Source organism: Spinacia oleracea, chromosome 4, assembly GCF_020520425.1.
Source record: "Spinacia oleracea cultivar Varoflay chromosome 4, BTI_SOV_V1, whole genome shotgun sequence".
In the NCBI taxonomy this organism is placed as follows: Eukaryota; Viridiplantae; Streptophyta; class Magnoliopsida; order Caryophyllales; family Amaranthaceae; genus Spinacia; species Spinacia oleracea.
Window position 1 is genome coordinate 141627637 of NC_079490.1, and position 13547 is coordinate 141641183.

General features: G+C 37.5%; 2 protein-coding genes and 1 long non-coding RNA gene across 3 annotated transcripts; all 3 read left to right on the forward strand.

The window, feature by feature from the left end:
* The first annotated feature begins 2488 nt into the window (after window positions 1-2488).
* LOC130471959 (uncharacterized) lies at window positions 2489-4439 on the forward strand. Its single transcript, XM_056842330.1, has 6 exons — window positions 2489-2495; window positions 3004-3125; window positions 3285-3377; window positions 3458-3583; window positions 3684-4109; window positions 4317-4439. Exons 1-6 carry the CDS (start codon window positions 2489-2491, stop codon window positions 4437-4439), a joined length of 897 nt encoding a protein of 298 aa, XP_056698308.1.
* A 3312-nt stretch (window positions 4440-7751) lies between these two features.
* LOC130459646 (uncharacterized) lies at window positions 7752-8355 on the forward strand. The gene is made up of 2 exons (XR_008919172.1): window positions 7752-7882; window positions 8085-8355. It is a non-coding gene; the product is annotated as an uncharacterized lncRNA (long non-coding RNA).
* Window positions 8356-12316: 3961 nt separating this feature from the next.
* LOC110797975 (uncharacterized) lies at window positions 12317-13288 on the forward strand. The gene has a single exon (XM_022003106.2). It carries the CDS (start codon window positions 12317-12319, stop codon window positions 13286-13288), a length of 972 nt encoding a protein of 323 aa, XP_021858798.2.
* Window positions 13289-13547: the final 259 nt, after the last annotated feature.

Here is a 13547-nt window from a genome sequence, read left to right on the forward strand (position 1 = left end):
TTATTTAGCACCATTAGTTGAAGATTTAAAGTTGTTGTGGGAGTCAGGTGTAGAGGTGTTTGATGCTCACCGTAAAGAAAATTTCAATTTAAAAGCCATGCTATTTGGCACTATTAATGACTTTCCGGCATGTGGTAATCTCTCAGGATATAGTGTCAAAGGTTATAACGCTTGCCCTATATGTGATGAGAACACATCCTCGATTAGAATACCTAACTCTAACAAGATTGTGTACATGGCAAATCGAAAGGGGCTTCCTGTGAAGCATCGTTACCGAAAGTGGAAAAAGGCTTTTAATGGTAAGTGCGAAGAAGGTAAATTTCCTATTCCTTTGTCTGGGGATCAGATATTTAAGAAAGTGCAAGGGTTGAATGTGAAACATGGAAAACTAAATGCCAACCAACTCCCTAGTAAGGGCTATAAGAAAGAGTCAGTTTTTTTTGGTCTTCCATACTGGAAGAACTTATATGTTAGGCACTTTCTTGATGTGATGCATATTGAGATGAATATTTGTGAAAGTTTGGTTGGCACACTCCTTAATATGCCCGGCAAGAGTAAAGACGGGGAAAATGCGAGAAATGATTTAGCGCACTTGAAAATTAGAAAAGAATTGCATCCTGTAAAGAAGAAAGGAAGTCGTACCTATCTCCCTCCGGCATGCTACACTCTTAGTAGGAAAGAAAAAAAGGTGCTTTGTGAGTCTTTACATGGAATTAAGGTTCCAGAGGGATATTCTTCTAACATTAAAAATCTTGTCTCAATGAAAGACCTAAAGTTGATAGGTATGAAATCTCATGACTATCACATTCTCATGGAGCATCTATTACCAGTGGCTATTCGCTCCATTTTACCAGATCATGTTCGAGATGCAATCACCAAACTTTGTATTTTCTTCAGTGAGATATGTAGCAAGGAGGTTGACCCGTCGAAGTTGACTAGCTTGCAAAGTGGCATTATTATTACTTTATGCCAATTGGAGATGTATTTTCCGCCTTCCTTTTTGGACATAATGGTCCATTTAACTGTCCACTTGGTTAGAGAAATCCAACTGTGTGGGCCTGCTTATTTAAGATACATGTACCCTGTCGAGAGATACATGAAGATTTTGAAGGATTATGTTATGAATGGAAGTCGACCAGAAGGTTGCATTGCTGAGCGCTACGTGCTAGAAGAAGCCATTGAACATTGTAGTCAATTTCTTTCTTCGCTTGAAGCTGTAGGGATTCCAAAGCCTAGATATTCGGGAGGGATAGAAGGGAAGGGGATTATGGGATGCAAAGTGTTAACTATATCCCATGACATGTTGAACCAGGCACACTTGTATGTTTTACACAATAGTCCCGAGGTTGATTCGTATGTGGAGAGACACATGGATATTTTGAGGGCCCAGTATCGAGGTAAGAATGAGAAATGGATCACCGATAAGCATAATTCCACCTTCATTGAATGGTTAGAAGTTCAAGTTGCAAAGGAACTAGATAAGTCACCATCTAGCATTTCTGATAGATTGAAGTGGTTGTCTCGAGGTCCTCGTAGGGATGTATTATCATATTCTGGCTATCAAATTAATGGTTATACATTTTGCACAAAGGATAGAGACAAAGAGATTACAAATAAAAATAGTGGTGTGACTATTGTGGCAGAAGCTATGCATATCTCCAGTACAAAAGACAAAAATCCAATATATGCAAAAATGTCTTATTATGGGGTAATTGATCATAATTGGGAATTGGATTACAGTGCTTTTAAAAAATTATTCTTGTTGTTATCCTCTTGTTTAGAAAATCAGAACAGTGGGAAACAACACAAATTTCAAAACCTATTGACTCCGGCACGCTGCAACACTTTTTATTTATTTTGATAACCTGACCTTTTTGTACTTACATTAAGTGTCACTTGTTTTCTCAGACCAATGGCTTCTTCACAGCAGCATACCACTGAATTTGTTCCCCTCCCAAAGAAAGGAAAAGAAGAAAAAGGTCGTGGAGCCACTAGAATGAGTAAAGTTGTTCGAGCAAGGAATAAGGGGCTCAAATTTCAGGTTAATTGGAACATTAATGATTTACCAATTGGTAAACACAGTGTACCTATGATGAGTTATTGGGGAACTAGCATCCGCGCTAATATCCCAATTACTCTTAAGGCATGGAAAAATGTTCCTCAACGTTTGCTAGATTCTCTGTTTGAAGATGTTGCGGTAATAATATCATTATTGCATTTTGTTAAATAACTATTCTTTATATGATGGTGAACATCGACATTGATTAATTTTATTCTTTACTTCTTAGATAACATATAACATTGACCCCAAGAAGAAAAAATGGATGTTGAAAAAAGCTAATGCTGCTTAGACGAACTTCAAATCCGATCTCACAAGAAATTGGACCTGGACACCGCAAATGGAAATACGTACAGCTCCACCAAAGCAATACAATTTTATCAAGCCAAATGATTGGAAAGAGTTTGTTCAAAGTCGACTTACAAAAGAATGGGCGGTATGTTCTTTCTATACTCGTTTAAAGATTTACAGAAGAATGAGTGTTTCATTACTACTGGGTTAATAAACCAAATGCATAATCATTAAGCATGTTGTTCGATAGAAAATGGAAAAGCTGCTGCAGATTGTGATAGTTGTAGTGTAGGATTGCACAGAGAGTCACAGGAACACCTAAAGCACAGCAAAAAAAAGCAAATGGAACCAATTCAGTATCAACATAGTACCCACAAAATGATCGTGATAGATTGACAAGAAACAATTCAGAACTCCCTGATGTGGCTTTTCTTCTACATCTTGTTTTGGGTATTCCTTATAATTAAGTAATGTACATTTTACAAGAGAATAATGAATTAAAATTAATTAATCAAGAGAACTGTACAGGCAGAAAGTTAGATTAAAAGTCTGGAAATAAAAACGGTGTAGGCTAATGTCAAGTTGAAGAAAAACACCAAAAGTAATGAGCTAAATCTGGAAAAAAATTAACCTGAAAAATACCTTACAATCAGTGCCACATTGTTTGGTTGTCAATTCTCTTCTCGTTGTACTTTGTGCATCTGACAATGCCAAAAATGCAACTGAATTATTCAGTCTCTCGCAAAGAACTTTGCACTGCTCTTGCAGTAAAGAGGTATCCGTGCTGAATGTTCGATGACCATCTACATCCATTCTGCTCCCGAACATATCATTTATTACTTGATCTGTAGCATTATTTGATAATAATAAGTATCTGATCTGTAGCCTTATTTCAGCACTGCTAAACAGATCTTGACCTATTTTTGTTTATCAGGAGAAGAGTGCAGCCGCAAAGAAGTCTGCAGGGGGACATTTATATCATCAAAAGCGTGCTCGTAGAGGATATGCTCGATTTGAGCAAGATGTGGTAAATGAATTTTGAGTATGTCTATGTTTAAATTGATGTAAAATGTATCCTAGAAAGGTCACAGTTTTAATTTCTTGTAGATCGAAGAGATGGCTAAGAAACGCATTTATGTATCATCGGTTAGTCGAGCTCAACTGTGGAAATTAATGAGGACCAACAACAAAGGGAATATTCAGGAAGGGGCTAAAGAAGTTGCTAAGCGTATAGTATGAGTTTGATATGGAGTGATATCTGATTTGTCATATAATAATATGTTTATCAATGTAATAAATTTGTTTGTAACTTTGTTTCTTATGAATGCTGTAGGATTATTTTATGCATCAAGCTGAAAAAGGAGAGATTGAAGACACGGGTAGGCTAGATGTATTGTATAAGGCATTGGAGGAGAAACGATATGGTGGTCGTGTGAGAGGGGTTGGAGTTGGAGTGACAAATACAGATTATTTTGGAGCGATAACAACTAGAAAAGAGTATATGGATCAAGTGACAAAATTGTGCTCACGGGTTAAAATCTTGGAGCGGGAAATAAAGGATATGAAGAGAAGAAAGCCTAAGGGAAGAAAGAATCATTCGGTGGAGGAGGAGGAAGACGAGGAGGAGGAGGAGAAAGACGACGAGGAGGAGAAAGACGAGGAGGAGGAGGAGGACGATGAAATGGACGTCGAGGAGGAGAATCTTGATGGCTTAATGTTAGATCACATTCAGGACACACCTATCTCTAGTTCTCCTGAGGTAAATAGATTAAATATTTTCATTGAACCATGTGCCTATGTCAATTTCGTTTCTTTGACTGACGCATACCTTAAAAATCTGGTTGGACAAGGAAACTCTATTATGATTAGGACACACAACAATATAGATTAAAAGTTTCTCATATATAAGTTCTCATATACTTCTGGTATTATATTATCATTTTAGTTATCTAGACTCCTTTTGTAGATCTCATTGTGGACCGTGATCATTGATATAAGCAGTCAACAGATGAGCAACAGCATACTGCAGTCAGCAGCATACTGCAGTCAGCAGCAGCGTACTGCAGTCAGCAGCAGCATACTGCAGTGAGCAGCAGCGTACTGCAGTGAGCAGCAGCGTACTGCAGTCAGCAGCAGCGTACTGCAGTGAGCAGCAGCATAATGCAGTCAGCAATATCAGCTGACTCGTTCTATTTTTGCTGGTTCTTATGCTCTCTAATTCAGTTTAAGTGCTTTCCTTTGAACAACTAACATGACAAAGTTTCATTTATAGGAGAATGTCGAAGTTTTGAAGTTAGATCACATTGGGGACGCAACTACAAAACATGATATTTGTATTATTCCCGAGGTAAATAGATTGAACCAAATAATTCTGATTTGAAAAAACAATCTGCCACATTCTCGTGATTTCTGAATTAATTTAGATAAAGAAACATGACTAATGCGATTTCCATTGACGTTGATGCTGTGAATTTGTAACTCATTTGTTGACTCTTGTAGGGTTTAACTCCTTGCAAATTAGCATTGTCCAATCCTCGGTATCGAGTGGTTGCTACGGGGAATGTTCACAACTTCAAAACTGGAACAGTGATGCATCTACTACCAATACCATCAGGATATGCACGAGTTGGTATCAGCTATTCTACGGAGATGGACACTCCTTTGCCCGTGCCGCTTGAAGGAGAAGCTGTAACCATCGGAGAATCTATAGGGACCCTTGTTTTCTGGCCTATAGAACTTATTGTTCTAGATACGGCGGTAAAAATTATTTCTACATGTGTATTATTTATAGTTTTTAACATTGTTTATGAACGACGATTGTGTTACTTATCGGCGGAAATTTCTTCAATAGATAATGACAAACAAGTAGGATCCATCAAAACTCCAACATCGTCAACAGGAGAATCTCACAAGGTAGACGACGGTTGTGAGGGAAATATAGATGTGGCTACCCTTCCAGAATGCCTTTTTATGTTCCATATCTGTGTTTCGAAGATGGAACGTAACGAACAAATTAAAATGCCAATTGACATTGGAGTAACAACACAAAGCAAGGACATCTTTCTTGGTAGGAAAGAAATCTTCCGTCTCCTTGCACAGAAAGAACTTGAACTTCCCCATATATTGACATATATGTCGTAAGTATATATTCCTTTTTGTTTCATTTCCTTGAAATTAACTTATCCGTTTGAATTTTGAAATCTAGGGAATTGTTACATCTTCTTTCTAATAGTCCTTAATATACATATTTTTCCTTGAAAATTTATAGGAAGTTATATGATCGATGTTGTTTGACTGGATGCTCTGCTTTTTTTGGGTTTTTATGCCCATCGGGGATATCCCTTTTTACCGAATTTAAAAAAGGGGAGTCGAAGAAGGTAAAAGAGTGCAAAAGAAGTCGGACGCAATACATTATAGACACACTAAAAGAAACGGCGGCTAAAGGAAAAATCTTCATTGCTCCATATAATGCACAGTATAATATCTTTCACTCACTTATATTTAAATGTCTGCGTATTGAGAATCTTTCTCCTATGACTTAAAATTTGATATAATGTTTCGTAGGTTTCATTGGGTTTTGTGCGTCATTGATCCTTACAATAACACAGTATATTACTTGGATTCTTTACATACTCTTGAATTCATAGGAAACGAAAAAGGCATCATTGGGGATTTACTTGAAATCGTTAACACGTAAGTGAGTTTAATTAACAACCATTGCTTGTCTTTAATTAAATTTTTATATGATAATTAACTAATGGTCTTGTCTTAATTTTTGTTTCCCTTTAGAGCACTTCTCCAATTTCGAAGTGACAGGGAGCTTGCCACAAAGTTGAAGATGAACACAAAATGGATAAAAATACAAGTAAGCATTTTATATATTATTTTATTAGCTCGAGCAGAAAATGTATGGAATATTTACTAACCTGTGGTTTATTTTTGTAGTGTCCTTGCCAAGAAGATTACATAGATTGTGGATATTATGTGATGAGATTCATGAAGGAGATAATCTCACACAAGCGACTTCAAATTTCTGAAGAAGTAAGTCTTATTTCTGTTGAACTTTTTTGTTTTGCAAATCTGAACTTAGTGTTGCTGTGTATTTCCGGACACTTGCAAAGATTAGCTGAACTTAGTCTGTTGGAGTGTATGGGTGATTGGTTTCCGGACACTTGCAAAGATTAGCTGAACTTAGTCTGTTGGAGTGTATAGCTGAACTTAGTCTGTTGGAGTGATTGGTTTTGTCCACTCTATGGAGTCCTGTTGACTGTCCTGTTACTTCTACTGCTGTTGACTGTCCTGCTTCTAGATCATTTAAGTATAGAAGTAGTTTAGTGGTCTGAAAATTTTGGAGTCTGGTGTTCCCGTGATGACTGTCCTGTTACTTCTACTGCTGTTGACTGTCCTGTTTCTTGTCCTACTGCTGTGTTTCTATGACAATTAGTACGGCTGATGTGTTGCTATGTCACCATGGGCTGGCTGCTCTTGTTGTTAGTTGCCTAACTAGTCAATTTTTTAGATATTACACCGTATTGATAGGTTAGATCTCAACTGTGACAAAAAGTTCTACATTTTTCGTGCCTATATCTTCTTTGCCTGAAAATGACACAAAACCTTACATCAACATATTGATCAACATCAACTCAGTTCCAAAAACATATCTTTATCTTCAGGTGAAAACAACATTTATCTTTCACTTACATTCCTTTTTCTGTTGTTTTCATCTACTAATTAAAACAACAAAAGCCCGGATTTTAATTCCAGGGAAAGGGAAAGAAAGCTACCCGTTTTAAGTACTTTTTATGTAGCTTCAATGCATTCGCACAAGCTTTCTTGGCATCCAGATCTCCAGCTATGTCGTTCAAAATCTGAAAAAAAAAATGCAAGACAGGTGATCAGCAGGAAGAACAATTGAAAAGCAGCAGTTAACAACTTTTCTGTACATCAGTCACTTTTATATGGCTGCAGAAAGTTTCAGTCATAAACAAATCAAACCAGTGTAATAGAGTATTTTAGGTTCTGAAACTTTCTTTACAATATTAATCCAAATACTTCTAGTTATTGCAAATGAAGATTCATGCTGGTCAATTGACAGTAACACTAAAATCCAACAAAGGTTATCGCTGCATAAGTACTCTTAAGGACAGGGACGAACCTTTACAACATCATCCAGACCACGAGCTTCCTTAAGTAGTTTAGGGCCCTTCTCACTGCAGCCCGGACATCACCCCTTCAGCTTCAGCTTGGATTGCAGGCATACTAACATTCAAACATTTCCTTGCAGACATTACCACACCCCCTACTGCATCCCTTAATTACTACCATACCAAGATTTTTTGTTGCAGACATTACCACATCCCCTACTGCATCCCCTACTGCATTCAAACATTCAAACATTTCCTTGCACAAGCTTCAGATTTTTTGTTGCTTTTTTTTCTTTTTCTTTTCCTCTCTTCCTGCTTTTGTGGTTTTCTCATTCTTCTGGGCATGGCAGTTCCATACTTCCATCTGAATGCATGTTTCTATATTTTGGTAAGGTCATTATTTTTTTCTTCATGTATGGCACTTTATGTTTATGGTAATACTAATCCGCAAATACTAACTTCCAAAATGCGAAATTCATTTTTTTTCTTCATGTATTGCACTTAATGTTAATATTTATGGTAATATTAATTCTTTCGGGTTTTTTTTCCTTCTATATATGTATGAATTCTTATACACTATTGTTTCGCAGTACTTTTCAGATTGTCAGTTTTCAAGTTATGACAAAGAGCAGATTGACGAAGTAAGAACCGATTGGGTGCGCTATGTTGTTCAACAATTGTATAATCGTTAGGTTATGTTGAAGGAACCAACAAACATAAGACTCTATTGAAGTATTGATTAATGTATTCTACGACGTAGTTTAATTTTTAGTTTTAGTTTAGATCTATGTAATCGGTTTTATTAGGGTGACAATGTAAAAATTCTTTTAATTGAGGTATGCATATTAATTTTTAACTATTTACTATTTTTCAATATATGGTGTATTTGCGGTATAAAAAAAGAAATATTTTTCAGGTATAAATATTATATTAAAAAAAACTTTAATAGCGCTTCATAACATCCGCTATTAAAAAATAATTTGAAAGATGGCGCCAAATCTTCAATAGCGTTTCTTTAATAGCGTTTATAATGTGCTATGAAAGAAACATTTGAATTATCCTAGATATTACATATGACAGCGCTTTTGAAAAGCGCTATTAAAGGTACCTTTTACTTTTAATAGCGAAGCCATCAACAACGCTTCAAGAAGCGCTGTTAAATGCATTATTAAGCGCTGTAAAATGCAGTTTCTGTCGTAGTGAAGACTCTCCTTCAGAATGAACCAGACTTGACCTAGCGGAGTTTATCATGGTATCAGATCCAATAATCTCGGCTCATTGTTTTCCCCCTAAAAATGAAGGGTCCAATGATGTTAAGAAATTCCGATATGAAGAAGAGTAGAACCCGATCAGATTTATATATGATTAAACTCTCCTCCAATATAGACTAGACTCGACAAAATAGAGTTTATGAAATTTAAATAGTACGTGAAATTTACAACAATGACACCCCTATATTTTTATCAATAGATGACGATCAGGACTAAAATTACTCATTAATCAAGAGAGGAAGTATTTTCGGATATCAGATATGTGCTTGCAAATGCATATCATAACAAAAGACAAAATAAGAAAAAGGACAAAAAAGAAATTGAATGGTACTTTTTTAAACAAAAATGGTACTTTTTTTTTACAGAATGATACTTTTTTAACATGAATGATACTTTCTTTTTTATCTTTTAGCTATTTGTCTTTTAGCTGATATGTGTGTTGCCACACATATCTGATATGCGGAAAAACGACCCTTCAATCAAGATGCTTCTTGATAAGAGCATGGGCAATGGAGAGGATATACCATCCTCTCTTACACTCTCTCTCCTCCAAAGTAGTATCCTCATTGATGTAGAAATGGAGGAGAGGATACTACTTTGGTAGAGGAATGCAATATATCCTCCATATGGAGAGGATATATTGTGTTTGGGGGAGGATATATCAGTTAGATAAAACGCTGCATTTTATATTTTTTTTGTCTTTGTTTTGCACAAAACGACGTCGTTTACTGGTTGGAATTGCTGAGTTTTGGACGCGGGTCCCACAGTTCAGCATAATCAGAGCACCCACTTGCCCAACATGGGCCCCACACTTTACAGCATCATTTTATACAAAATGAGATAGCTAAATTATTTTTTAAACACTTGCAATTATAATTATTTCTAAATTTAATAAGAAAGATAATATGTGGTGGGGTATGTAAAAGTAGGAGAGAGGAAGCAAGAGAGGATCCTCTTTGATGTGTGGGAAAAAAAAAGGAAGATGAAGAGGAAGTAGAGTGGGAAATGATATGAAAGAAAGAGAAAATGATGTGTCAAAAGGAGAGAAGGAGAGAGAGTAGAGGAGATGATATATATATATCCTCTCCAATAATCATGCTCTAAGAATGCAAGACAATATATCAATATGGACAAAAACTTGAAAGTAAAAGAAAAAAGGCATTTACAAATGGTTTAGGGTTACCGATAAGGTTTTGCGCACACAAGGTGTACAATAAATTTATTGTACACCAAGATAACTTTTATACAGTTTTTTTTGTAACTTTAACCTATTTTTCTGTAACTTTTAAATTATAAAAATAAAAAGTTTATAGATAAACATTTTAAAGGGTGAAATGATTAATTTATACATTATTAGTGATTTTGAAGAATTAATTTTGATTCAAATGAAAAAAATTATCATCAAAAAATATATAACTTTTACATATATAAATGTAACTTTTAAGCATTTTGAGTCAACTTTTACTCCGGTGTACAATATTTATTGTACACCCATTGTAAATAAGAATTTGTGTACTAGCAAAGATTAATAGTCTATGTAAAATCGAGAAACATGAATTCTCTCGCCAAAAACACTCTCGACCAAACCTCCAATGAAGCTCCAAAATCCCCTCAAGAACAAGATCTAATGATACGATCAAACAAGAAACCCAAAAGGAAAATCACCCATTTAATCATCCCTAGAAACAACCCAAATGATGAAATCATGAATGATGCTGAAATCAATCACCCAGCACAACCCACCCCAACCAGGAAAGATATGAACATTGAGGAAGATAGGGCAACAAGAAATCACCCTCATACGATTTCATTTAGAGACATGCTAAAGGGTGATAGTTCAACTGTGCAACCACACATACTCGCAACTGAGGAAGTGGAAGAAGATGTCTCTGATGATGATGAGGCACCGGAAGACCTACCGTATGATGACAGATGTCCAATAATCCTCCTCACAAAGGAAGAAAAGCAAAGAATGAGAAGACCCTGGAAAAACTCGTTAATCACAAAAATGTTTGATGGGAATTTAGGGTATATGGGACTCATGAGACGTCTTAAGAAAAAATGGAGTGTCCGAGGCGAACTCTCTCTCACGGATATTGGGTGTAGGTACTTCATTGCTAGATTCACTAATGAATCGGATTATAACTTCGTGCTCACTCAGGGGCCTTGGATGATTGATGATTGTTACCTCACAATTCGCAAGTGGGTACCAAATTTCGTACCAGAAGAAGCGCCTATAAGAATACTAACTGCTTGGGTTCGCATCCCCAACATCTCTGTTGAATACTTTGACATCAATTTTCTTAACAAAATTGGGTCAAAGATAGGCAAAGTTTTGCGAGTAGATAGAACAACGGCAAAGGCTGAGAGGGGACAATTCACGAGGCTTAGTGTGGAGATAGATCTCTCAAAACCCTTGCTATCGAAGTTCTGTTTAAAAGGAAAAATATGGATGGTGCAATATGAAGGTATTCGTATGGTATGTTACAAATGCGGGATTGCGGGACACAGTGATGACCAATGTACTACCTTGATTCCCAATACAGAAGATGAAATGAATGAGCTAAACAGTCACCTGGTTGTAACTTCGATTAATATCCCTAAACAGGATACCCTAAGACCGGAGGAACAAGAAGACTTTGGGGCTTGGATGCTAGTGAAAAAACCGGTTCGAAAGCGAGTGCAACGGCCGGAAAAAACAGGTCAAACCGCCGGCCGGACGGGGGTCAATGGCGAGAAATCAGCTGGAAAGTCAACACATGAAAAAGGTCAAGGGAATTCTGCCAAAAATCCCCCAAAATCAGCCGAGAATATTGGCTATGGCTCGAGATTTTCGGCCTTGGAAAATCAGCAAGATCATGCAGATAACTCTGAAAACGAGCCCAATCAGGAGATTGCAGCTAACAGAATCCTTATTAGGGACACAATTATGGAAGGTGAGGATTCTACGATCCAAACGGTTGACTTAGGTGAGAATTCTCAAAATATTGCATCTCAAAATCCCCCAAATCACTCCTTTAATTTAGGAAGAAATAACCCTCTAAATAGGAAACCTAATGCTACTAAAAATCCTTTGAGAATTTATCAGGAAAAAAAGAAAGGGGTGGTCCAAGAAGGGCTAGGTATATTGGCAGAAGTAAACCCTAACATACCAAGTGGAACAACGCAACCGAGGATAAGAATTGAAGAACAAGGAAAAGAAAACTCTTTTTTAGTCTTCCAAGCCAACTCTCAAGATCAACCCCAATCCATAGAGAAGGTGACCACGGAGGAAGAGTTCAAACAAGCCAGTAGCAGCAATATCGAAGATGCAAACCATGTTTCCTCCACCATCCGATGTGATACTCCTATCGATCCCCCCAGAGAAGACCTTATGTGTGGGCCAACCAATGGAGATCCCATATTTAGCCACGGCAAACCGCCTGACCCACATCTTGGAGGTTCGAATAGACTTATGGTTGGAGCAACCATTGGAGCCACCGGAATTGGTTGTAACATTGTTACTTCCAAATGAAATTCAACGCATAATGCGACTCATAAGTCAAGCTTACATGACAACCCTTTCCAATATCCCAAATTTAATGGAAGACAGAATTCCCAATATTTCTACTGACAACCTCCCAATTTCTTGCATGGTCTGGAATGTTCAGGGGGCTGGAAACCGAAATTTCATAACTGCTTTAAAGGAGGTAGTACGTGCTAATAAACCTAGTGTAATTGCACTAGTTGAAACACATATGGCAGGAGCACAAGCACAAATGATCGCAACGATTCTTGGATATTCGGGTCACACAAGGGTCGATGCCATGGGATTTAGAGGTGGTATTTGGATTTACTGGAAAACAGAACAGGTGACAGTAGAACCAATTTTGAAGCATAACCAACATATCACAATGAATATAACGCGGGTAGGTGCGACTCCTTGGTATTTCACAGCGGTATATGCAAGCCCTGACCCTACCAAGAGAAGCGAACTGTGGGTTGAACTTCATAGCTTTGCACAAACCCACAATAAACCTTGGCTCCTTGCGGGTGACTTCAATGATACCCGGTCCCGCTCTGAACGTAACAGCTCGTGCCATGAAACAACAAGAAGATCAGTTTTGTTCAATGAATGGGTTGATGACATGCAGTTGATAGAAGTTGAATTTTCGGGAGCTGCTCACACATGGGCTAGGGGTCTAACTCCAGAGACTAGGAGGAGTGGACGCCTAGATAGAACACTATGTAATAGTGAATGGAGTCTGCGTTTTGACACTGCCAAAGTTAAACACCTTCCATCCATTCACTCAGATCATTGCCCATTGCTTCTCTCACCCAATGGATTTGCTCCCACACAATCCATCAACCGGCCCTTTCGGTTTCAAGCAGCGTGGCTAAGACATGAAACTTTCTCGGAATTTGTTCACGAGAAGTGGAACCGTGAAGAATTTCTCATCCCTGCGCTAGCCAAGCTATCAGAAGACCTCCAACAATGGAATAAAGAAATTTTTGGCAACATATTCCATAAAAGCGCAGCTTGATGGCACGCATTGGAGGGGTACAAAAGGCCATGGTCGAACAACCCAATCGTGGGCTTATCAAGTTCGAAGCTCGCCTACGCAAGGAACTTGATGAAGTTCTTGAAGCGGAGGAAACAGTATGGTATCAGAAATCGAGGATGGATTGGCTGAAAAACGGTGACCGGAACACCACGTTCTTTCAACTAAGCACCATCACGAGAAGATGGAAGAATAAGATTGCTGCAATCAAGAATAATGATGGTGAGTGGCTATTCAATGA

Excerpts from the sequence above, each read along its gene's own strand:
- LOC130471959 (XM_056842330.1), top strand. Across the intron at positions 3,126-3,284 it reads ACTGCTCTTGCAGTAAAGAG|GAGAAGAGTGCAGCCGCAAA; the intron begins GTATCCGTGCTG and ends TTTGTTTATCAG. Across the intron at positions 3,378-3,457 it reads CTCGATTTGAGCAAGATGTG|ATCGAAGAGATGGCTAAGAA; the intron begins GTAAATGAATTT and ends AATTTCTTGTAG.
- LOC110797975 (XM_022003106.2), top strand. The coding sequence starts at position 12,317 with ATGACAACCCTTTCCAATATCCCAAATTTAATGGAAGACAGAATTCCC.